Source organism: Anopheles ziemanni, chromosome 2 (genome assembly GCF_943734765.1).
Source record: "Anopheles ziemanni chromosome 2, idAnoZiCoDA_A2_x.2, whole genome shotgun sequence".
In the NCBI taxonomy this organism is placed as follows: domain Eukaryota; kingdom Metazoa; phylum Arthropoda; class Insecta; order Diptera; family Culicidae; genus Anopheles; species Anopheles ziemanni.
Window position 1 is genome coordinate 37,106,679 of NC_080705.1, and position 24,966 is coordinate 37,131,644.

Consider the following 24,966-nt stretch of genomic DNA (forward strand, 5'->3'; position numbering starts at 1 on the left):
AATTCAATATCCATTTTAATGGCGTTCGTTACGGAAAATTACAATTATTAGTATTTAATTTTCATTATTAAATAAAATCGATTTGATGCTGCTTCTTGCCATACCTTTGGTAGAATCGTTTTGGGAGCACCGCCAGGCGGGAGTCCAACGTGCGTGCAACCATCTTCGATCCACCATCTCCAAAACGTCCGATTTTGATAAGATTCGCTAAAGGGGAACGAAGATAATGGCAATAATAATAATATTAATAAATATAATCATTATTATCAGAGCAATTATGATAATCATTTGGTTTCACACTTGTTCGGGCGCACGGAGGAAAATAAGCAAACATCGTTCGGGCCCGAAATTTCCCGGTGGCAGGAAGGAAGGTATACACATGGTTCCCACTTTTCTTCCTTTTACCTCTATTAGATGCCCAAGTATGGGAAGGAAAATAGGCCCAATAAAAGACTCACGTGTCTTTAATACGGGATGAGGAAAATGAGATAAAAGATTTCATCTATAAAACAAACGGCTATGTGTATTTGACCTGTCCACGAGAAAAGCACTTCTTCACTAATAAATGTTAAAACCTCAAAATGATCTATTTTAATGTGGTGTTGAAAATAATCTCGAAAAGAACCAAGCCTTGCTGGCGTGCAAGTCGTTCGAGTACTCCAACCATATGGAGAAGGCAAACCGCAAGTACTTTTAAACCAAAAGATCTATGCCCAAGGGATGACGGTAGAAGTCAGAGAGTATGGACGAGCAAAAAAGAACTCCGTCAAGGCAATGAGACGCGTGAGGCAAAAACACAAACAAATCAAACTAAGCAACTGGCGAAAAGGAAAAAAGAGGGAAGATAGAAACGAGAAAAAGGGTAAGAAAAAACTAGCCTTTACTCCTAGTTGGTAGCATCAATTACTGCTACACTCCATAAATAATTAAGTCTGTAAATGAACTCGGATGGGGGCTATCGATCCGTTCTCGCCACCGTACGGCGAGCGATCTTCCCGGCAATTTCAATCGAGCAGCACATCCTTTCGCGGCCTTGCGCTGGCTTCTGTTCTGGGTCGGGCGTGTAGCTGCTTTTCCTCCCGCCTCGAGCTTTCCGTAGCTTGCCCTTTTTCCCCCCATTTAACGCAAGTGATTACTCTACTCCGACGCGCGCTCCGAAGCTTCCTCGACGCTTCCTATCTATGAGGCTCGTTTTTCTTCGCTCGCATCCGATTCGGTCCGATCGAGGGATGTTTTTCTTCCTATTTTGCGCACCGCGATCGATCAGCGATCGATTGTGACTATCCAATAAAGGCTGATTGGTAAATAGAGTTGTAACCGGGGCAAAAACACGCGCCCAGAAGAGCAGCAAACACGAAAGGCAAAAAGAACGCGGCATCGCCGGATGCTCTTCTCCGGTTCGCAAGTTGATGTGTTTTCACCGCGACAGCGCCGGGGTTTTTCTTCTCGGTTTCGACCGCGAGCTACCCGTTTGCCGGTTCTCAGTTCGGATTCAACTCGTGCTGCATGCCAATTGCGCGATGCCCCCGACGGTGTACTCCCTTAGACGCTCGGTCCCTCGCCAGGGCCAAAAGGGTCTCGAGCTCGCCGTAAACCGCGTAACTAACCGCGACGAAGTAAGTGGCCACCGCGAGTAAGCAAACAGCTTATGGTCATAAAAGAAATTAACTTGTTGCCGAGTAGCAGCACCAGAAGCTTTGGACCTGTCTTCCCTCGAGCCCAGTGCGCTCAAAGTGGATGTTTAGCTTTTCAAACTGATGTGTGAAGGGTGGCTATCGTAAAGTACGAAGTGGGTTCCCTGGTGGATCTGTTAAGTCAACCATCTGTGGTCGATTACCGCAACAGAAACATGATTTCTTGAATTCATATAGCTTCAAGCATAATTTTACTTCAGTGCAACGATCGGCCAGTTAGGTTAAACCACTACTAAACGATGGTTTAGTCAAAAAAATTCAAAATTCAAATGGCTAAACACGCTAGGAGCGTTTTCTCTCACTTTTTTTTATTTTTTTTTTCGTGAACCATTTTTCTCCACTTAAAGTGTGATAAATGATTCGGCTTCCGAGTGGGAAAAGCCACGAGGCCTCAGACCAGGAACAAAAGAAAACGAAACATTAAAGCAAAGGATGAAAAATATCGCGCACACACAGGTTTAAAATCATGTGGCTCCTGGGGGTCCGGGAGGGGGTTCTTGTTGGTGGAGTAAATATCCGGATATGGGCTGCAATTTAGTACACTTAGAGAGCTTGAAGGAGTCCCCCGGAGAAGAAGGGGTTGTGCGAAAGGGAAATGCAATCTCCCATGCGTCGATAAATTGGCAAAAAGCAATCGTTTATCTTGTAAATGAAGTTTTGCATCATTTGATTAAATTTATTAAAATTAATACCTATTATTCTTGGCTTCCCTTTTCGGCGGCCTCCTTTTTTCGGTACGGGTAGTGTAAGTGTGCGTGCACAAAGCATTGGTTCAGCTCGGTTGGTGTTTTAATCTGGTGTTATTTTCTTTTATTTTCTTGCAGAGAAAAGGACCAAGCAGCATCAGCTTCTCCCCTTTCACTTCTTTAACTGAACAACACACCCACCCGAGAAAGCCAGGTGTCGTGCGAGCCTCGGAAAGGGGCGGATAAAGCGGAGAGACAGAGGCGCAACACGCACGCACGCACGCAAGGGTGAAGGTTTGAGGGCGAAGGAGCGTAAGACCGGTTCAAAATTTACAACATCGCACGGCTCGCCAACCTAGAGCAGCCCAGTCGACCAATGGGCATATCGGACGAGGGCAAGTTGCCGGAGGACATCGGACCGCACGAGGCGCGGCCTCCACAGGGCAGCCCGCACGAGCGCGCATCCAGCACCGGCCAGCTGATGGGCAGCAGCGGCGGCGACCCGAACAGCCCGCACTCCGACCCGCACAGCGACGACGGCGGGGATGACTTCGCGCCGAAGCGGAAGCAGCGCCGCTACCGGACGACCTTCACCAGCTTCCAGCTCGAGGAGCTCGAGAAGGCGTTCTCCCGGACGCACTATCCGGATGTCTTTACCAGGTAGGTTCAGCGTCGGCGTGCTCCTTTGAGGGGGTTGATTTCTACTCGAGCTCTGTTACTGTGAGCAAGAGAAAATTAACGAATTCGCGGAGTAGGGACTCAATCAGGGAACTTCAATCTCAATTGAATGCTACCGATAGTCGAACAAACTGTAGTGGTTTTTGACTAAATCTCTTCTCCCATTTATATAACCAAAGAACCATATAATAACCTTAACATATAAGAAAGAAGAGGGTAAACATATTTTGAATCAACTAAATGTACTCCAGAATTATCCATTTTGATTCGGTACAAAAAGAATACGATTGATTAACCTACCGAAAAGTGAATTCAATTTATGGGGCTGCAAACAATTACGAGAAATACCTCAAAAACAAATAAAAATAAATGCAAACAACAGAGGGCTGCATGAAGCAAAACAATCCTCATTTTATTTCGTTCTCCAATGTGATATCTCTGACGTGGATGCACACAACTACAAAACTCAGTTCGCCGAATCTTACTGTTTCTGTTTAAATAACTTTTTTTATAACCACTCTGAAAACATGGAGAAAAGGATTCCAGTAATAAAAAATGGCTCATAAATGGTTAAACATTTCATAATCAATTGGTTTTGAAGAAGTGTTACGTATTCAAGTTAGGAAATAATTGTGTTTTAAACAAATTATTACAGCCAGGTGAAATTACTTTTACAAACTGGGGTGGAAGGAATCTTTAGTATCGATCTTTTTTTATAGATCAATCAACAAGAAGGATAAGTTCTGTAAGCTACAGTCCATTAGTTTTGCATCTAATTTTAGTGTAAAGTATAAAGGAAGTGAATGAGAAACAAATTTGCTCTAAGTTTAGTTATTTTTTCAATTTCAATATTGAAAGAGAATTGAATGCATAAGGATTGAAGCAGGACATGTGAATTCAAAAGGGTATATTAAGATCGAAATGATACAGTTCTGAATTGAACATATTATTTGAATACATTTGAAAAAAGGTAAATAATTGAACAAACTTACAATAAACACGTTCTAAACAGTAGAAGCAAACGTATAAAACTCAAATCATGTGTGGAAAAAGGGTAGAAAAGATAGATTCTATGCGAAAGAGAGCAAAGAAACTCAAAATCTGTTCTCGTCGCTTAAATGGCCTCAGCTAGCAACTTTGTACCTTTTATCTCGGTGTGTCAAAAATGTTGAAACCAGATTAGACGTTTTCGAGTGCCATTCACCGAATTCATACTCCATCATATGGAAAAACACCCCTTTGCCATGGCTGCAACCTTGTATGTAGTTGCACTCACTGTCAAGATAAGCTCTCGGCTCGCAACAAGTTTGAAATGGCTTGCCATACGATCGCGGCTCGATCCGCAAAGCGCTCCGGTGTGTAACGGTGTAATTGCCACAATTATTGTCGCTGCACTAAACAAATAGTTGCAGCCGAGAGTGTTGCCGGCTGAAGGAGCATATTTGCAGCCACCGCCGCCGCCTCCGCCGCCGCCGCCGCTTGACCACGCCAATTATTTAATCAACATTTCATTACCCGCAACATAACCACCAACACTTTGGCCGGAGAGTTTCGTCGTCGTGTCAATCGAACCGAATGGGAGGGGAGCCCCGCTCCCCGACGTGTCGTGCTCGGCTGCCATCGTGGAAGTTCACTAACAGTAATGACAGAGCCACACTGCACCATTTCGGGAAGGCCAGGGGAAGGTGGAGAGTTAAAAGTTTTGCATGGCATTATAATTTCATGCTCGGGTGCGAAATGCACCAAATTATGCGCCACCTATCTCACCGCTTTCCATCTTCCTTCGCCCCCGCCCTTCGCGCTCTATGAGTCCGCTCGGAAAAGTGTAAACATGATGTGGCGCTTTCGTGCAGCAATACTCCCTCCACCCCCTGCCAGCACACCGCGGTCACGATGAAGCCGCGTTTGGAAGACATTTTACCACAGCCAGCAACCGGCTCGGAACAGTTGCTTTTACTGCATCTGCTGTTCAGTACAAACCCTCTTCCATACCATAGACCGATAAAAACTGTATCATTTCGTGGGATCGAGTCTTCATTCTTTCTACCCACCCCTTGCCCATACTTTTTCCGCTTCCAGATCCGATGTTCGCCGATGTCGCCCGGGCACGCGAAATTAAAATGTACATACATTTTAATTAACATGAATTACCAAATCATATCCCCCGCGCCGGCGCGGAAGTTCGCGGTTTGATGTGCAATTACTTCAACATGTTGTTGTCGTTGTTTTGTTTTTGTTTAATACTCGCTGATAATATGCTTTCCGCTCGGGCGCACAAAAATATATATTTATACGGTATAGAAAAACGTCCGTAATCGAGAACTACTTTAAACGCGGATGACATTTTGACGTTCATTAACGTGGCGCAACCGTAATGCCAGTGCTCGGGCACACGGGGTAAATTATTTAATTTATTTACCCGACTTTTAACTACCGGCGCATGTTTTATTGGAAGATGTTTAGCATCCGAGATGGTATGGTACGAACAAACATGGTTCGGTACGTTGTTCACAAAAGTACAAATGTGAAACTATAAAATTATATTCATCCAACAGAGCAACACTTAAACCAGGACAGGCGGTCGGTGCGGTCTGGTACAAACTGTATGTCTTTCTCGCGTGAGAGATGTTGGGTGTGAGGAATGGGGAGTAGTTTTACATGGTCAACGAACTCATTAGCCGGGCTCACGCCGGTGGTATTCATAATTAATCATAACGCTTGACGAGAGCTTGACTGACGGATTCTCGGATCTCGAGCTCCAGCAAAAGGTCACTAACACGTTAAATAAACATAGGCTTATCGATAATCAGCCTGCTTTACCGACCAAAACACAACCGCGGTACAATGTCACCAGGAAACGCCCCGGGATCAAGATGCCGTTCGCATCAAGAGGATCCTTTTTATTTTGTGTTCCGTCGTAGTGACGTCTGGAGGAATTATTTTCCTTTTCAAAAGGGCCAAACACAAGCACTCGACATTTTCGCGACCACCACGAGCGCGTTGTGCTTTGTGTGCCATTTAGCGCGACCCGGCCAAAGGTGAACGTCAATTAGCGGTCGCTTACAAACACGCGCAAAACGTGTGCAGCACATACCCCCCGGGAGAGCATTAGCATAAAACATAATGCAATTTGCATATTGATTAAAATTTAATTACTCGCATCGCTTATCGATCGCGTCACCCGGTGCGACGGTTTTGCCCGGGAATGCACAGGAAGTGACTGCTGTTCGAAAAGGAATTTGTTTCCTGTAACACTACAGCATGGCGAGTGTGTTGATGGGTTTTAATTTCGAAGTACGATTTATTAATAAGTAGTTAAGGCAGCGAAACATTTTAAAACAAATAGTTAACGAACGAGGTGCCGCTCGAAAAAATTTCCGCCATTCGTACTGAATGCAGACAATTATGTTTTCCCAACCGTTTACGTCGCGTGAACTTGTTCGCCCCTTTGTCCGCAGTGTGTGTGTGTGTGTGTGTGTGTGTGTGTGTGTGTCTGGCGAAAAAGCATTAATATAATTTAACATTTTGTTTTTCCAGGGAAGAGCTAGCGATGAAAATAGGACTAACCGAGGCTCGGATACAGGTGAGTTATAATGACGTCTACCATTACGTTTCATTGCGCACGTTCTAGGAAGTGGAAATGGGAAGAATGAAACGGCAAACGCACAGGAGATGGGAGTTTTTCCCATACAGAAGCGACCCTTTCCCGTTTGGTTTCGGGTTGGGTTTCGTGTTGTGCGGGGTGAAAAAAAAAATCAAATATGGCATGCCGAACCCCGGAGCAAATGGTGTTGGGGTTTCATTTTTATTTTCTCCTACTTCTATGCTCCAATCGAGACGCAGCAGAGACATTCGTCAGCCTGACATAGAACTCCTATGGCGGAAGTGAAAGAGAAAAACGAAATAGGAAATGAATCACGCAACGTCATTAGTACACAACTTTCCTACCAATATATTGGCTTGTTAAAAGGGAAACAAATTAAATTAGTTCGCCTCGAGTTTTCTTACGTCTGTATGTTTGGAAGGCTTCACTTTCTTGCATTCGTAAACCTCGGTGTGGATCGGCATCTAATTTATTAGGGGTGGTTCAACTGGATTCAGTTTCGTTTCTTTCCATTATGCATCCCGGCGGTAAACTTTGCTGAATCTAATTGGCGTTAAATGATGATGTGTGTGTGTGTGTGTGTGTGTGTGTAAAGGGAGGCAGGCAATAACAAAGTTCCGTGCTTAGTTAGACTAATTATGCTTTAACTTTGCTACATTTGATTGAAGCAATTTCCCGAGCGTGTGACATACGTCTAAACCCCACTCCATCTGGAAAAAATGGTTAACTACATTTCCGGGTCAAAGAAATTTCAAGTCAAGGAAACGCATTGAAGTTGTTGACAGATTGAACTCAATTAGCGTAAAGTATATACAATTAGATGGGGAATAGCTTGCAATATCAAGTCGCATGCATGAAGTAATCAAAATTTTAATCAAACCTTGAGGGTTCTTATGTCGATAAAAAAAATGAAAAACCACTTTTTCAATAATTCACAATTCAAAATGTTTTAGCAGCAATACAAAAAACATTTGTAAATAATGATGTTTTCCAAATCAATCGTCTCATATAAACTTACAGTTTCTTAAGTACAACAAAAGTTTGCTCTGATCAAACTTCACTAAACTTGTCATGGAGCTTTACCGGTAAAGCACGAAGGAAAACTCCAAAAGCAGAGCGGTTAAACAAACAGATTATCGTTCCCGGCCACGTCCACCTTCCGTGCAGCAAACCCCCATTCCCCCAAACCCGGGTATCCCGAGCGGGCCTGACGGACGCATAAACACATTCATTAGCATATTTATTATGCTGCCGGTTGCCGTTGAACGGGGGAGCATGTATGCATGTTTGCGTACGAGCGTTTTTTTTCGATGGACGAGAGTTGAAACGAAACACAGAAGGCCAGAAAGGGACAAACCGAACGGCGCGCGTGGCCTATGCAAAAAGGGAAGGCTTTGGGCCACGGCCTCTCTCGGGAGTGGGTGCATTTATGAGTTTTCCCCTCCCCGAGACTGCGCCCGATGGGTGGAGTGAAACCATAGTGCGACGAGCCACAACAACATGGCCAACGCATAGGCGGACGGAAAGCCAGCATAGGCCACCGCGGATTGGCAGCCCGGCTTCGGTTTTCTCTTTCCTGTCCCTTGTACCTCGATCGCACAAAAGTCGCACCCCCCTTTTCTGTGGAGAAAGGAAAACGGCACTACCACGCGGCCCGGTGGAATAGAGCTGTCATCGAGTACGATCAATGTTTAATCAGACGCATAAATAGGGCCTCGGACGTAAAGCACCGTTCGTCGGTTCGTGTTGGGCGAGATTGGTGCCATCGACTGCTCCATTAGCGTGATGGAGGAAATCCACCATGAATTACAACCCGGCTGCGGCGGCGGCTCGAGGAGAAGAAAAAAAAACGATGATTGGTTCATAATTGCTCGACTCCATCGGACGCCCCAAACCGGCCAAAGCCAAAGGGAGTGCCAGGACCCGGCGATAAATTTAGATTGATTTAATTACGAACTAAATTGAAGCAATGTCACCTGCGATTACCGACGCGGGCTGGTTTGCCGCTCCGGTGCGACCGGTTTTTCCACCCTAATGTGTGTAAGTGTGTGTGTGTATTTTTTTCTCCTACGATCGCATGCAGTGTGAGGAAATTTAATGGATATAATGTCGCGTCTAATGGGAATCGGTCACTCGGTGGCAGTTGATGTATTCGCCTGGTCGTGACTGGTAGCAACCAACCTGGCAACTGGTGAGGGAGGGCAAGTCAGTGGTGGCCCGGAAATTTATTGCTTTAATTAGTTGTTTTTTATGACGATGATTTTACACCTTGCCCCGCCCGCGTGCACGAACACCGCGAAGCCGAGCGGCCATTGCGATCGACACGTAGGACCTCCGAGCGTATCCTAGCGAATGGCCTAATTGAATTTTAGTTTCCCTTTTATCGCACGGGGCCCTAATTTATGCAAATAGATATGAGCCGACGGTGCGCGGGTGACCTTCGAGGCGCACCAAGACAAACACACCGGGGCCGGTACTGGGGATGGTAAATTAGGCCATTGAAATTAAGGATAATTGGCCGATCTAGCAGGACGCAGGATAACGATAACGGGAAGTGGGAAAGTACCGAGCTTCTAGGGCCTTGTTTCTCTAGATCCTGGCTGGTTTCGGGGTCCTTGCCGGGCTAGAAATTAACGTCCATTAAGTAAACGAAACATATCAAAGCGATGATGAACCTCACCATGTAGGTTTTCGTTTTTTTAGGCCCATGATGAACGGAAAAGAGAAAACATTCTGACAGGAAAAGGGAATACATTGACAGGAAAGGGAGCTCATCGGAAACATGAATGGTAGAAACCGACTCTTGCTAAACTAAATTACATTTATGAAGCACAATGTAACGTACTCTTATGAATATGAAAAATGAACAAAGATCCATTGTTATATAGAGGAAAACGAGAATTTGAACAAGACATTTGTATGTTTATTGAAGAGAATTACACATTCCTTTGCTATATGAGGTTGGAAGAATGATGTAATAGGGAATGCATGATTTTGTTTAACAAAATTTTGACATAACGCACTTGTTTTCAAAGTTGAACAATATTCCCCCCAAATGCATAACTTTATCTCTTACCATAGTTTCTGAGGTTTAACTTGTGGTTTTATTCAAACTTCTATAATTATACAAAAATATAATTGAATGCTTAATTTTAATGTTAGGACACAACATTAAACAAACTTCTCTATTACTTTATTTTCACTAAAGTGCATTACAAATTGGTAGCATAAAGACAAAATGGATGATTTTTTTCCCAGCATGAGTGGTTTAGGAGAAAAATTTAAGAAATATTTGGACTCCTTGGATATGCAAACAAAATAAGCAAACAAAATTATATTTACTTATAAACAATCATGTCATCTATAACAATATGGATTCGAACTCACAAGCGTAAAGATGAAACCCAAATCTATGAAAAAATAACACATTTGGCAAAGATAAATAAAGCATATTCGAACTGGGAAATTTTTCTGTCTCGATGTCGCCATAACGTTTTTGTGTTTTTGTATCTCTAAGAAAACTATCTCAGTTTCAAAGTTATAAGAAACAACCTCAATTATCCCTAAAAGCTTCCGAAAAGGGAAAACGGCGTGCCTAATAAATTCCTATGCCATTATGGGCTGTGAAATACAACGTTCAACAACCCACTCATCACCTGCGCCCGGGTTAACTATCAATTTCACGATTCGTCCATTTTCCCGACGCGAAGCGGGAAAATCCCGGCGGCCACGTTGCCCCATACCATAACAATTTACAGCCCGTTACGGGAACAATCACGATTTTTCTATTAGACAAATCCCTGTAATCGATCGCGCAAAGGACGCGACTTGGGAGCGTTTTCGGTGGGTGGAGGAGAATCGCGAAACCCGAGGGGAAAACCCCCGGTAGCAGTTTCGGGCTTTCAACCGGAGCGCTTGATTTCGGTGGCCATTCGAGGACCGGGTCCCGATCTGCGACGGATCTCGTTATTATCAATTCTCACGAACTTATCCCGAGGGCATATCATTGCGGTGCTTCGCAGAATTCGAGTCCGTTTCTGTGTGTGTGGAAATCCTGCTTCCCGTGTACCGATCGTGATATTTGCATAAATTCATACCACGGACCGGTGGCCCACGGTTGCATTTATGTTCCACACCATTCCGCGCACCTTTATCGCTCCGCTTTGCGATGCGCCGTAGTTTGCTAATTAATTTTATTGCATATAATCATACACAATCATTTAACGATAGGGCTGCTCTCGGACGCTCCGGCTGCCAGCGCGCTTGCTCAAGGTGGGATATCAAATGGCATCGCCTAAATTGGCTAGAGAGAGTGTGATTGGGCGATATGTTAATGTTTATCTTTAATTTGGATTCGTTTGCTTTCGCCTGGCAGAGATGGAAGGGGGAAATAGGGGGGATCGAAAGTAAGCCTTGCGATTCAAATATCTAAACGTTTCATTTATCCTGCGAGGGAAGGGAGCGCTGAAAGTAAAACTACAAACGATGTTCTCCAGCGTCGAAACAGTCGAGCTGGGAATCGTTCAATTATTGATCGAATTGGAAATGATAAGTTTGCTGGAAATCAAACAGTTTCATCGTAAATGGGTCCGGTAAAAGCCCATATCAGCGGATGCTCAGTTCGGGAGTCCTGTAATTCCGGAGTCGTTTTCTACGTCCGTTTCGACTGTTCGGAGGCTGAATGAATCGGTGATGATCTCCGGCGCAGCGAGCGAACGGAACCGCATTCAAAATTGGGCCATTTTTTAAGGACAACTTTTTCTGCAAGGCGGATGACTTTTACCGACGATCGCTAATGAATTTAATTGAAGGACATTCGGTTGCGTAAGATGCAACGCAATTTAATTAAACTCCGTTCGATTCTCGTTACCAGCGTTCGGGGTTGGTGGCGTTCGCAACATTTTCGAACGCATTGCAGATCCCACCCAACACAATGGGAATGGTCTGAATGTATCCCTCCGCTACACACAGACACTCGCAAATAAAGGAAGCCCGGTCAGTGACGCATGGACGCAGCAATAATCATATCACATTAAGCCGGGAAATGATGCAGAACATTTGATTGATTCGATTCCGATGCAAATGGGTTTTGTTTTGTGACGCATCAACGGAACACTACCAATTTGGGGCTCAACGGTCCCATGTTTTTTTCTTGTGTGTGTGTTTGGAAGAACCTACGTGTGGGTTATGCTGCGGTGTTTTGGACAGAGCAACTTGATAGCGGAAACAAGGGAAAATAAATAAAACCATACGAACTCGCTGGAGACGATTCATTCGAGCTTCTCGCTTCTCCAATTCTTAGGGCGGAAGTCGTGACCTTCGGCACGGTGACGCCACATGGGGGTTTGTGCTATTTTGCGTACGTGTATTTCCGGCAGAACCGTTTGTGGCAGTGCCTTTGTGTTTTTTTTTGCCTCAGGTTGAGTCTTTTTTTATTTTATTTCACTCCCCGAATGAAACGTACCTTCTTTTGCATCTGTTGTTTTATAAATGGTCAATTCAATTTGTCTAACGGTACCCGGTTGGGGGGGGTTTCAGTTTCTTTTGCGGAGTCATATGGCCCTACAGAATGTTTAGTTACGTAACGATGATAAATAACGCAGTGAAAGAGGCTGTTTAAACACCACTAATCGCATCTAATGAAGTCCACTTATTTGATTTCCTAATGCCTTAAGAAAAAAAAACCCCTCCAGAACGCTTCTCGCTCATCGCCCACTTAAGTCGTTTGATGAGCAAACGGTCCGAAAGGCTTTTGAGTGGCGGTGGAACATCGTCGTCTTAAGCCTTTCAACGCTGGCTCGCTGCTCGGGAGGAAGCTGCTCGTTAATCTCCCATTTGTCACCGCAATTTCATCCGATCGCCGGTCGGCATCATCGGGTTTTCATAAAGGTCGCTCTTGGACCGGGGACCCGTAATAGGATTTAAGGCTATTCGTTAGGGGGCTTTCTGCCTTCGTCCAGCAACATTATCGACGCACTAACCAGGACCAGGACACGCGGTCACTTTCGGCACTGCAAAACCGCTCAAAATACGCTCACATTTCGGACGGTTAACACCCCGGTGAAAAATAAATGACCACCGGCATCCATTACTTCTCCACGTTGGTCCATGAAAAAGATAGTTTATTCTCCACCTCCATTTTCCTTCCACAATTCGCCGAGTTTCGGATTTTTCGGACCGAGGGCAAAACAAAAAACGAACTCAAAACGGAACCAGAGTTCTTGTATTTTTTAATTTCGCTCCGTTGCGCTTCTCCACTCTCCATTTCGGACAACCGCGTGGCGTGAGCAAATGATTGTGACCAATTTTTCCACTCATTTTTCTCACCCTCATCCCCTAGCGGATGGGCCGCGAGCCCGGTGGGAGGCCGGCGAACACAAAAAAAAAGGTGACCAATGTGTTCGGTACCATGGCGGTGCGGATGGCCTGGACCTAATTTTTCGTTTCAGTTTTTTTGATTAATTTTCTAAATTATTTTGACAGTTTAATTACCGTCGTTCATATAAATTTCGTTCCTAATCGATTGGTCCAGACCCCTGCCCGAATGGGACGAGGGGAACGTGCAGGAGATGACTGTGCGGTGGTTCACCGCGAGGGTGCGCAATCAAATTTGGCGGCGGCATTGTGGTTTTTGGCTTTTGTCTTTGCCCGAACCCGGCCGGCGAGCGGGGAGCGGCACTGATGCTCTTAATTTAATCTGGCGAGGGTCAAATATTTGCATATTTAATTAACGATAATCCGTTCCGCGCCGTCCTCGCACTCAGCGCCGCTTCTTTGTGCCGACGGCACATCTTCGCCGGGCGCGGGTTTTCTTTCGACGGCTCGTCAACTCCCCGAGTGGTTCTTCTTCCTTGTGCTACCCTTGGCCTGGAGCTCCCGCGCGACGCCTTGCGTATCAACTGCATATCAGCTGTCAGAACGCACCCGGAACGCCGTCAGCTCTGCATTTCGTACGCGGAATACGCGGCGAAATGTAAATTCAGCTCGGAAACGAATGGCCACAAACAAAATGTAACCCCCAACGAGCCGTGCGGGTTTTTGAACATTTATCAAAAACTAAAAATTTAATTACTTTTTTACCTTCTCCGCGCCACCGGCTTCTCGGAGATGCTTCTGGCCATGCGGGGTTTCTATAAAGAAGAAGGAGTCCGTATAAGGGGGTTTCCTTTGCGACCGTCGCAGCAGACAGCGAATGGCGTCAGAGTATTTAAGATAACGCTGGAATGCCGGGAGCCATCTCACCGGTCTTTGATTTGCGAATTCTCTGGTTTTTTGAAAGATTACCGTACATAATACCGTCGAATTAAAAGCTTCTATAAACTAGCGCAACATGACACACGCGTGATCTCCTCTTTCCTTCACTTTCTACTTTAGAAGCTCCTGATAGCAAAGCTTTGGGTTTCTTTCCGCTTGAAAATAAAGAAATCAGACTGTCATAATAAAAAGCCTAGTCCAAGCATACTTTTTGTTCTTCGCCTTCAACATTCTTCTTTCCTCTTTTTCTCATCTCACCGTGAACGCAACACCGTTCCAAATCGAACGAATCCTCCCTCCAATCGCCACGGAATGTACTTAATATAACCAACATTAATTAAATATTGGTAAATTATACGGAGCGGAAAAGATGCGACAAGCGCTGGGCCGACTCCCGAGGCGCCCCGAACGGTCGCAGGAAATGTCCCTTTCGTCCACGGAAAGCTAATAATCATCGTCGGAAAACATGATCATCATCCAATCGTGCTGCCATTCCACGCCTAAGTCCTACCACTCGCTGGTGCTGGCAGCCGGGTGTGTATGTGTGAGTAAGTGGGCCCGTAAGTGTTGCTGAAGGATGCTGAAGGTCTTTCTATGGCCACAGACAAAAAATCCCACGGTACGAGCGAGGCGTTCGACTCGAGGACGGGAGGGATTTCCTCCGACGGAAGGTGCGGGTCTGCTCGGACAAATCTTCCGGAACAAAGCGTGGGCAGCGGTAGGAGATGGGGGGTGGGGGGGGCTGCGTCGGGAACAAATTGTACAGCAGTTTCGGAAACCGATACGCGACCGGCAGCGGACAGGTGAAGTGCCCGGGCGAAAGAAGCGGACACAGTCGCGACGGACGAGTAAAGATGGAAGCAAAGCGGATAAAATAAAGGACAGAATCGAGCCGCGTTTCGAAGGACAGGAGTAGAACGGTGGTGGCTGCGCCTGCGCGGACGGTGGATTGTTTTATAATTTCCTTTGCTTGTCCGTTTTCGGACCGAGTTTCTGAAAGGCCCGGCGCCACCTTGCCAGTGGCCCGGGAGTCGGCGGCGACTGCCTCGGCCGAGATTCTACGAACCACACGACAAGATTTGGATGTTCGATAAGATGACACTAAACACGTTTATCGGTGACACGAGCCACTCGAGCGCTTCCACGGTGTGGTTTCGACACGGTTTACGGGTGGGTTTTATGGGCCGATGAGCCGTTTATTGTGACCGATCGGGTGTTCGCCTGTCAGCCCGGATGGGCAAGCGTTTCAATCAAACAAACCCGTGCAAAATGTGGAAAATTGAAGGATGAACCTTTTGAAGCGTATAGCAAGAATATTTAAAAATGGTACCAATCCAATATTTCGTCCTTAAAATGTAACGAGTTTTAGATCATATACTGAGTACTTTGTGATTTTATTTATCTTTTAACATAAATAATTCCAATGCAGATCGTCGAATTCGAATAACATTGGGTATTTACTTTCATTTCTTGTTTCATTAAAGACATTATTTAATACATCGCAAAGGATTAAAAATTTGTATTAATTTTTTAATGATTTAAAACGTTAACGTTTAAATTAATTGCGTCAGAAATATTCTCAAATAGGCAGCCAGTTAGGAAAACTTGAAAATCTTCCATTTAGTCATGGTGTATTGTTTGACATAATCCAATTACCCTATCTCTTTGATGAAGATAATGAAGACCAGGACTTAACATGTCTCGAAGATTTGATTTAGCCAGACATCGATTCTCGAAGTGATTTCTCATTTTTCATGAAAAAACTTTTTATCAGTTTGCTACAAAGACATGTTGAGAAGTAGTCGTACGAAAATTGTGTTTTTGATGATGTTTCAACAAAAATGTTTTATTCTGCTACTCGAAAGGGATTTAAAAAAAAATGAAAATATCCTCCAAATATATTTATTCTATTCAAAGCTCTTGGCCCTCGTAAATTGTTCCAAATGTAAAAAATCATCCTGACGAAATTCGACCTCGAAATCCAGAACAATCCATCACGTGGATCAAGTCCATCAGTTGGTAGTCCTCAACTTCTGGCCCTGGGGGTGCATTTTACTTCCCTTTTGCGTTGCCCAAATGAACCCGCCGTTTTCTGACGCGTCACAGACCGATCTCCGAACGCCAAATCCCGTGCCATCAGCAACCCGCGGCTTCCTACTAATTACTCGCCCCAAACCTAACCGAACGCCGGCCCGGAGGGCAAACATTCCTGCGCGCCCGGACCGGAAATCACGTAGGTGGTAACATTATCACTCATTAATTACGGTCTAATCTAATAATACTAAATTATATGTCTGCCGGGATGTCTTCGTCGCCGGGAGACGCTGTCGGGTGGCGTTTGTCTCTTTGAGGCATGCGAACAGCAACAAAAAAATACAACTTGTACACAACAGCAAAAAAGTAACACAAGCGTTGATGGCCCACGGGGACGGGGAATCATTTCGATTTTATTTTTAAGTCGCATTCTGGCGGAAAACAATCAAAACGAGCAGTCGTCGTGTCGTTTTTGAGTTGAGTGGTTTTTTTTTCCTTTTACTTCTTGACTCTCACAAACGTGCCATTTCGATCGCAGCACGATCCGATCGTCCCGAAGGAAGTTGGCCCGACATTCCTACGAACGCCCGCATGCAATCAAATAATTCGCTGGCCACAGCCCGATGCACCGTATCTGAACTGCTTCATTATTTTAATGACACAGCGGAAAGGACGCCAACTTTTACGATCGTTATGGGTTGCATCTTTCGGGTTCGGCTTTGGCTCTCGCTCGAGTATAACTTTTGTTATTTGATGTGTGTAAAAGTTTATTTAGGCAATTTAAGAAAAAAACAACCAACTACACATATTCTTCAGAGTAGTAAAAGTAAAGATCAGTAGAATAACAGTTGAACTTCCAGTCAAAGTGACAGCCTTGCGCTTCGGATTTGCAACACGTTTTGACAGGACGCGCCTTTTGACCAGTGACTTACATTTTTTCATCATCTCGTTATGGTTAAGGCTTGCGTTAATGGTTTCATTACTAATGTTTCATGTTTGCTCGTGATATGAATCGTCTTGCATTACTAAAACAAGCAGTAGTTCTGTCTCTGAGGGGAGAAAACCCAACGTCATTTCCAGACGAGGTTTGCTTAAACCGAAAGCACAGCGGGTGGGAAGACTTACTGCTTGGTCAAAAGCGTAGTCCCGCAAAACCAACCGATACAGACAGTGACATAAACGAGTTATTGAAACGTACCCGCGTGGTTGCGAGGAGTTCGCTTCTTGTGGTAAACACGATGCACGATCGCGATCGACCCAACCGTTCTATGGTGGTGGAAAACCGTAGCCAATCTACAATAGCACTTCCCGAACGGAGGATGTCAAAACGCGCAGGCAGGCCGAGAGCCGATGGGCCGAGTTACTTACCACATTTAAACTGTCCGTTTTTTTTACCCCGGGACCACCCAAGGGAAGCCGGGCGAGGTTATAATCAAATTTATATCATTATTTCCCACTCGTCCTCCCCAGGAACACCACTTCCTTCGCTTTCTCATTGGCGAAACACGCGGGATATCGGTATCGGAAGGAGCCGATTGGGCATCATGCACACTGACTCCCGCCGGAATAAACCGGGTCGCGCGGGAGCCCCGGGCTTTCCCTTTGGGAGCCCTGAGTGGCGCTGACAGATTAGCATTTGGTTAAATAAACGAATCACACGACACGGTCCGGGAGGCAAATCTGGCGAGGTCAGCTGAAACCGAACAACCGATCTTATCGTCTCACGACGGACTCCGTTTCTAAGCGAACGTTTTGATCGATGTTTAGATGCGGTGAGTTCCGCGCGAGAGAGAGGATTTTTTGAACGGTGATTGATGGAATGAAAGTGACGTCTGATGAAATGTTGATAAATAGTGAAGCAAGCGGTCAAAATTTCAGGCTATCAACATCCAAGGCACAAGGATCCACTTTAGATGATTTGTTTTAATGACACGACAGGCAGAAGTAGGATTTGGTCTCTGTTTGAGGCGAGCTATCGGTGATTAACCGTTTGTTAAACTTTGGAGTAAGAAATTTTGGACTTTCGAACCCACCGTGAGCACCCACACTTGAAATCAGGGGTCGGCAAAGTCCGGCTTGCGGATCAAATCCGGCCCGTAATAAATTAATGGTGCTTTATACGAAAATGATTGTTCAACGAGTTGTATTATTGATCGTTATAAAATATTCTAGCGTCGTTGTCAGAAATACGACGGCAATAACTCGTTTACTTTGCATAAAAAATAGCTACATTCAAGGAATGCAATTTTTATATCCATTACGAATAAGGCTCGCAATATTAAAAACTTGTCAAAACTGAGCTATTTTTGTTACTCAGAGAGTACGCTAGTTAAACTAAGATATTTTACAATAGTTTGTGTACATGATTAATTTCAAGCTCAATTTAAAAAAGGAATTAAAATGAAAATGTTTTAAAAAGTTAATAGATAAAATTTAAAATCTTTTAGTTTCTATCACTATTTATGTTACTTTACTATTTAGAAAGTAGATACACTATTAAAAAGGATTTAGTATTATATTTAGTAAAACATTAAACAATTGTTTAAACTATCCGGCTCGCGCTTTCGGATTCTCTTTAATCATCTGACCCTTGTTGGGAAACGAGTACCGACCCCTGCTTTAAATGGTTTCTAGCAGAAAGTCCATGAATACGAAAGCTGTTTGTTATTTATAAGATAATAATGCTGGGTTGAAGATACAGGCAGCAGAAAATGGCAATCATAATTTTCCAAAAAAAATCAAAAAATCAATTCATGGCAAACAATCTTCAATGAAATACATACACGCAGACCCTTGCTTTAAGACAAAACAATAAAACTGTGATACGAAATGCAGTCCACAAACATTGAAAATAAACAAATAAACCGCTAATAGGCGCCCGAGGGCCAGCTTTATTTTTCCAAACACGATTAAATTTCCCGGGCAAGAAAAATGGGAGCCCCAAAAGATCAATAATTTAAAATCAATCCACGGCAGTACATCGGGCATGCGTAGCGAAACATTATTACCGCCATTCCCCTTCCCGCGTCACCTTCGCCACGCAAGCCCGGACCGTCTAATCGGACGCCATGGCGTGTAATTGCTTTTCCGCGGGTGGCTTTTCCGCCAGCGCTTTGAGCAACCTGATCCTCCGACGGGACGCAAAGACAAAAGGACCGCCGAAAAGAGTAAATACAAATTAAGAATAAAAAAGCACAAGCTCAAGAGTATCATTCGACGGATGCGCGTTGCGCGTCGTAAACAATGGGGAAGAATAGAGCGAGAATTAGTTTCGATTATGTATTTATGAGCAGCCCGTTTGATCGCTCGCGTATGTGTGTGTGTGTATGTGCTGTTTTCTTATTCGACCGGGAGAAACCTCCATCGGGGAACGGGGAACGCAGAAAGAAAAACGCACATACGCGCGCACAACCGACATCGATTGATTCGATCGTCTTTTTTTTGGGAGATCACGGGGAAACAGAAATCGAAATCGTGGATATCGTCCCGGCCCGGTCCTTCGGCTCCGGCGGATCGTCGAGATAAAAATTATGTGTTTTGGTCGCAGCAGGGTGCCATTGTTAATCTAATTCACCCCGGGCGGCCCCCTCGAGAGTGGCCAGCATACGTCGGGCTCGTTCGTATCGTTTAGAACGCGGCCAGCCTCGACGTAACCTAACGACGTCCACCCGGAGACCCCGCTAATCACCTGTTGCTTGCGGTCCGGGTCTTTTTTGTGTGTACCCAGTGAGGTCACGTTTGTGCGTGTGTGTGTATATGTAGGCCCGAAAACGAGACACAAAATTATTGCTAATGAAAGCCGCGTCCCGAAAAACGTCGGTGAAGATCGTCGTCTTTGACCAGCACGTTTCGTTCACGATGTCGCAAAAGGTGTATGCTTGAGTGTGTTGGAGTGTTTTTTCCTGAATTTGTTCCTTTTTTTTTTGGGCTTGACCAAAAATTCCCAGTATCACCCGATAATCAGCCGCTCGATGAAAGTTAGATCGCTATCTAGGGCTTGACGTTGCGACACAAAACCAGCGGTATGAGAGATATTAATTGATTCGTAAATCGAGCTCGACGGCCGAGAACGGCATGCGCCGAAGGTGCGATAACGATGCAATGGCCAGACAGCTGCCAGCGGTCCGATTATCGGGGATATCCCGGTCCTTAACATCGGTTAGGTGCCAATTTTTCGAGCTTGAGGTGCTGGAAATTGGTTCGTTCGCGTCTAATTATCGCCGATGAGCACATTTATTTTCCTTTTTTAGAGTGTCACCTTTGCGCAACCCGATTAAGCCGACGAAAATGTCCAGTTCAATTGCTTATTTTTTTTTTTTACTTCTCCCGTAGAGTTACATGCATTTTTGATGCGTCTTTCCAAAATTATCCAATCTTGTTAAGTAAAACCAACGACGCCAATTCCTTAAGGCACCCGTCCTTATTTCACCCTCTTCAGCGAAAACTCCTTGTTCGTTTGGCACCTCTTTCATGACTGCCCACGCTCGCACCTTCGGGGCGGAAACGGTTTTAAAATGGCGAGTGCATAAAATCGGAACTTCATGGGATTCGAAAACGGCAACGCCAAGCTATCTCTCCCTTCGGCGCCGTTGCGTTAAGGTTGGAGCAGGGATTCCCGTGGGAGGCGAGTGAGAAAACCGACGCCGAACACACCGAACTAACTTGCTGCGGGAGTGTTTACATATAAATAAGCATACATTTTTTCGCCTCCCTGAAGAAGGAAGCGCTAAAGAAGACACCAACAACGGCGTTCGACACGTGAATGCGAATTCAATAATGATAATATTGGTTTTAAGTGTTTACTGGCCATAAATCAGGATGTGGTAAATTGGATCCACCCTCGCCCGGTCGGTTGCCAGGAGTGCTGCAGCCCATCCTACCGTTGGGAAAGGGCTCGCGTTAAAGATGAAGCCACGAGTCCTCACCGAGGACCACGATTGGCCGTGCTGGGATGTGTTTGTCTACGTGTGTGTGTGTGTGTTAATTGCACCAATCAGCTGCCAGCAGGTCCGCGGAAGGCATTGCGATGCTAAGGAACTTCAATTACCCGCGCCGAGGAGTAACAACCGAGTAAAGATATGACCCGAACGCTTGGCTGTTGGTCATCTCCGGTTAACGAGCCACTCGGACGGAGCCCTCGCACGGCCCGGGGGACACTTATGCTAACGTTTTTATCGCCGTTTAATGAATCGTAAAAGTGTGAGAGAGCAGCCCGGCCAGCGTCGACAAAGTATCAACCGTCTTTCGTGACGGCACTTCAGCAGGGTGATAGCTAGCCCCCTCGCGGGTCTTCGGCGAAGAAATGGCTTTGTTAATGATTTAGCGATTGTGATCTTCATGAATCTTTACGGAAAGGTGCCTCAGTAGTTGAACGGCCTGTTGACCTGCGGGAAGATTTAAGATTTAACTTAACCTCCGGTCCAGCTTTGCTTTCTGAGGAACGAAAGCTCTCCTCAATTATGTAAGGCTGGTTTTGGAAAAATGTATGGTCAAATCTTCAGCAAAATATGTGAAACGCCCTTTTCACTTCAGCTCCAGAACAAAATTAAGAAATATGACTTTGAAATTGAGATGGTTTGAGTGATTTGGAATAAGGAATTGATGCCTGGAAATTGAGATCAAAATAAATCTTTCAAATCTGTATCAACGCAGGTAAACGAACAACAAAGCTGTGTTTGAGAAGACCTCAAAACAACTACAGTAATAAACACTTTCGTAACAAAGTATATTGTAGAAAAAAGCGTTGCTAGTAGGAATAATAAAAGGTTAACTGCAGTTTCTTGTGGGTTTGAGAATAGTTTCATTCACAGTTTTTCAAGCCATAGACACTTACACCCGTTCATGGTTGAAATAAAGCATCACAATCTATTATTTTTTGTAGACAATAATATTTTAAAGCTTGATTGCTTTCATTGGAGTTTAATATTGTGCTCAGAAACTAAACAATCCTTTAGTTTAAACCACTTTTTGAAGATTTTGAACAAGCTGACAAGTTTGAGCAGATGAAGTTAAAGTTTTCCATCGGATAAGTATGTTTATAAAAATTTAGCTTCAGTGGATTTAATTAGCAAAGTAAAAACTTCTTTGCTTTTCATTGCATTGATTTCCTGCCAAAACCATAATGCGTATGATTAATTATTCTAAAAGTATTGGAAAACCCAGTAAGAAAATCTCAAAAAACAACATCAATCCTTCACATGCACCTCTCACCACAATAATTGCCATCTGCATGAATCCGAAGCATATGATCATTGATATTCATTCGATTCGAAGGAGGTTGAAAAACCAAAATACAAAAAAACAAGCACCAAAATCATGATTCTGCAAAACAATCAAAAATCGAACCGCGCGACTCGCTCGTTGCCTCAACGCAGCACGCGAAACGAACCGTGCCAGTTTCCTGGAAGGACATTAAAGTAATTGAAAAGTACGGAGTGGCACGTTTGCATCGGGGCGATTTATTGGGCTTCGTACGCTTTGGCCGTTTCGCCATTTTTGGATTTTTTTATTAAATTATCATTACGCTAAATGTTCCCATTCTCGGAGGGTTGTTCACCATCCCGGCAAACCACGAAGGACGTTTTGCCTCGCCCGGGGACGACGCGTTGTGTCTCTGCGCCAAGGCGGTTCCCGATTGTCGAATGTTTGTATGATAATTCGTTTAATGGCGACGGCGCTGCGTTTGCGATTGTTGCGCACGATTCTCGACTTAAATTGCGTGCCGTTTCGGGGTTTTATCTTTTTCCCATGATGGTTTCGGTGTGTTTGTGTGTGCGGTGAGGAGTAGTAATTTTCCGTAATTTAATTTTCCTTCAATTTTAACCGCTCTCCACTCTCTATCTCTCCTTCGGATTAGGTTTGGTTCCAGAATCGGAGGGCGAAATGGCGCAAGCAGGAAAAGGTCGGACCGCAGGGACATCCGTACAATCCGTACCTGGCCGGAGCGGCTCAGGTTCCGTCGGCCACCGTCGTCGCTCCCTCGCTACCCCCGAACCCGTTCAGCCATCTTGGCTTCAACCTGCGCAAACCGTTCGACGCAGCCAGTCTGGCTGCGTTCCGCTACCCATCGCTTGGCGCAAGTCACGTGCTGCCGTCGGCCTACTTCAACCAGTTCCACCGGTAAGTACCCCCCACTCACCCCGCAATGTGCCCTTCTTCCCCGTTACCGCCAAGGAGACCAATTTTCACCCCCGCCAATAATAGCGTCTCACCGTTTTCTTCTTTCGTTGACGAATTTTGCAGAGCGCCCCCGCCGCCCCTGCTTCCCCCGGGCGTTGGCACCCTCTACACACCGTCCGCCTCGTTCCAGACGCTGCTGGCTAACATTTCCGCCGCCCAGCGGGCCCCACCGCCTCCCGCCCCGATGCCCTCGAAACCTGCACCCGGCACGGATTATATGACGCCCGGTGGACCCGGCATGCCGCCAGGAGCCATTCCACCTTCGCCGACCTCCCCGCCCATCTCACCGACGGCTCTCCCACCCGTCATGCCAGTTCCTCAAACCGCCCTACCACCACCACCACCTCCACCGACTGGATCGGCTTCGCCTCCACAAGCGGACCGCCGGAGTTCGTCCATAGCCGCGCTGCGATTAAAGGCACGGGAACACGAGCTGCGGCTAGAGATGCTACGCCAGAACGGGCACAGTGATATCCTTAGCTAGGTCACGGAAGACTGGTCGAACCGTCGCGAGACGAACGCACAAAGACGAGCACAGTAAACATTGTATTTAAATCGTATTCATACAGGACACAAGCGGAAGCAATACGAAACTGCACGAAAGCAATACGACGCGGCGTACTCAGTAGACTAAGATGGCAATGGAAACAGGTTGATTTTCACAGTTTGTAAATCATTTCTTCCAAGCGGGTCAAACGGAAAGCAAAGCATCATCAATGAAGACGTGAGACGGTTATCACATGCAACCAACAATGGAATGCCGGCCCACACGGACGGATCATTAGGACACACAATTAATCAAATTGGCGAGCCTTTCATAGCACGCACGGAATTAAAATTAAAAAACAAAACACACACACACACACGAAAAGGACGCGTTCCAAATTAAGTCTTTCCACGTCACGGGAGGTTTCCATAAAATGGCGACGAAAAAGGGAATATTAAACCCTTTATCCGGTTTGCGATCCATTCATTCCCGCCCCGTACGGCCCCCGGGGGTGGACAGTTTTCATTGAAATTTCACTCGCCAAGGCCAGGGCCGGAGTGAAAAGCGGCGGTAATTATTATTCGAAAAGAAAAAGAAACTAAGCGACGAACCTCCCTGCAGCCTGGGGCTGCCATTTTTATTTCCCTTTGCAACCGGGAGCATGGCGTGCCGGTGGCCATCGGTTACCTAGCGTGACAAGCGTCACCGAGGAGGGTTTCGAAGAAAAAAAGCAGGGCGCTTTTGATCCGATGACGAATGGCTCAAATTGCCGTAAATTGCGCCGAATTGAAATGCGGCACGAGAAGTGTGTTTGTGTGTGTTTGCTATAGTTTAGCTGAATTGGGGTTTATTTTTCGGAAAAAGAAAACACGTCATCGGTCGATAGCGTTCCAGGGCGGCGCCAATCAAACGGGAAAGAGAATGAATGAAATCCGCGAACATCTTCCCAGCGCGACGGCGTCGTCGACGTCGTCACCTTAATCAAAATCATTTACCTCGTGGCAGAATCATCATTACGTCCCGACCGAGCGATCCCGTCATCCGTCATTCGCAAAGTTGTGATTATTACCATTATCACCATGCGAAGGCTATCGTTGACTTTAAAAACATAAGGAGGGAGATGGGCACAGTGTCGTGGCGGAAGATTTTCTGCTGATCGACAAATGTTTTTTTTTTGTTGGAAGCAATAAGAAAATTAAAAAAACAATGGCTCGAGGATCTGTAGCTTCTGGTTTTCCGCAATGATAAACGCCCTGGCAGCCGGAAGCCCTGGCACGCCACAATCAACTCCGTGCGCTCACGGACCAAACTCAAAGAATCAGATTCGCAGAAGGACACGCGGAGGAACCA

At 45.4% G+C, this 24,966-nt stretch overlaps 1 protein-coding gene across 1 annotated transcript; it reads left to right on the plus strand.

The window, feature by feature from the left end:
- The first annotated feature begins 2,756 nt into the window (after positions 1-2,756).
- On the plus strand, positions 2,757-23,613 carry LOC131294871 (homeobox protein aristaless-like). Its single transcript, XM_058322961.1, has 4 exons — positions 2,757-3,040; positions 6,596-6,641; positions 22,807-23,069; positions 23,154-23,613. The coding sequence occupies exons 1-4, from the start codon at positions 2,757-2,759 to the stop codon at positions 23,611-23,613; spliced, it is 1,053 nt and encodes a 350-aa protein (XP_058178944.1).
- Positions 23,614-24,966: the final 1,353 nt, after the last annotated feature.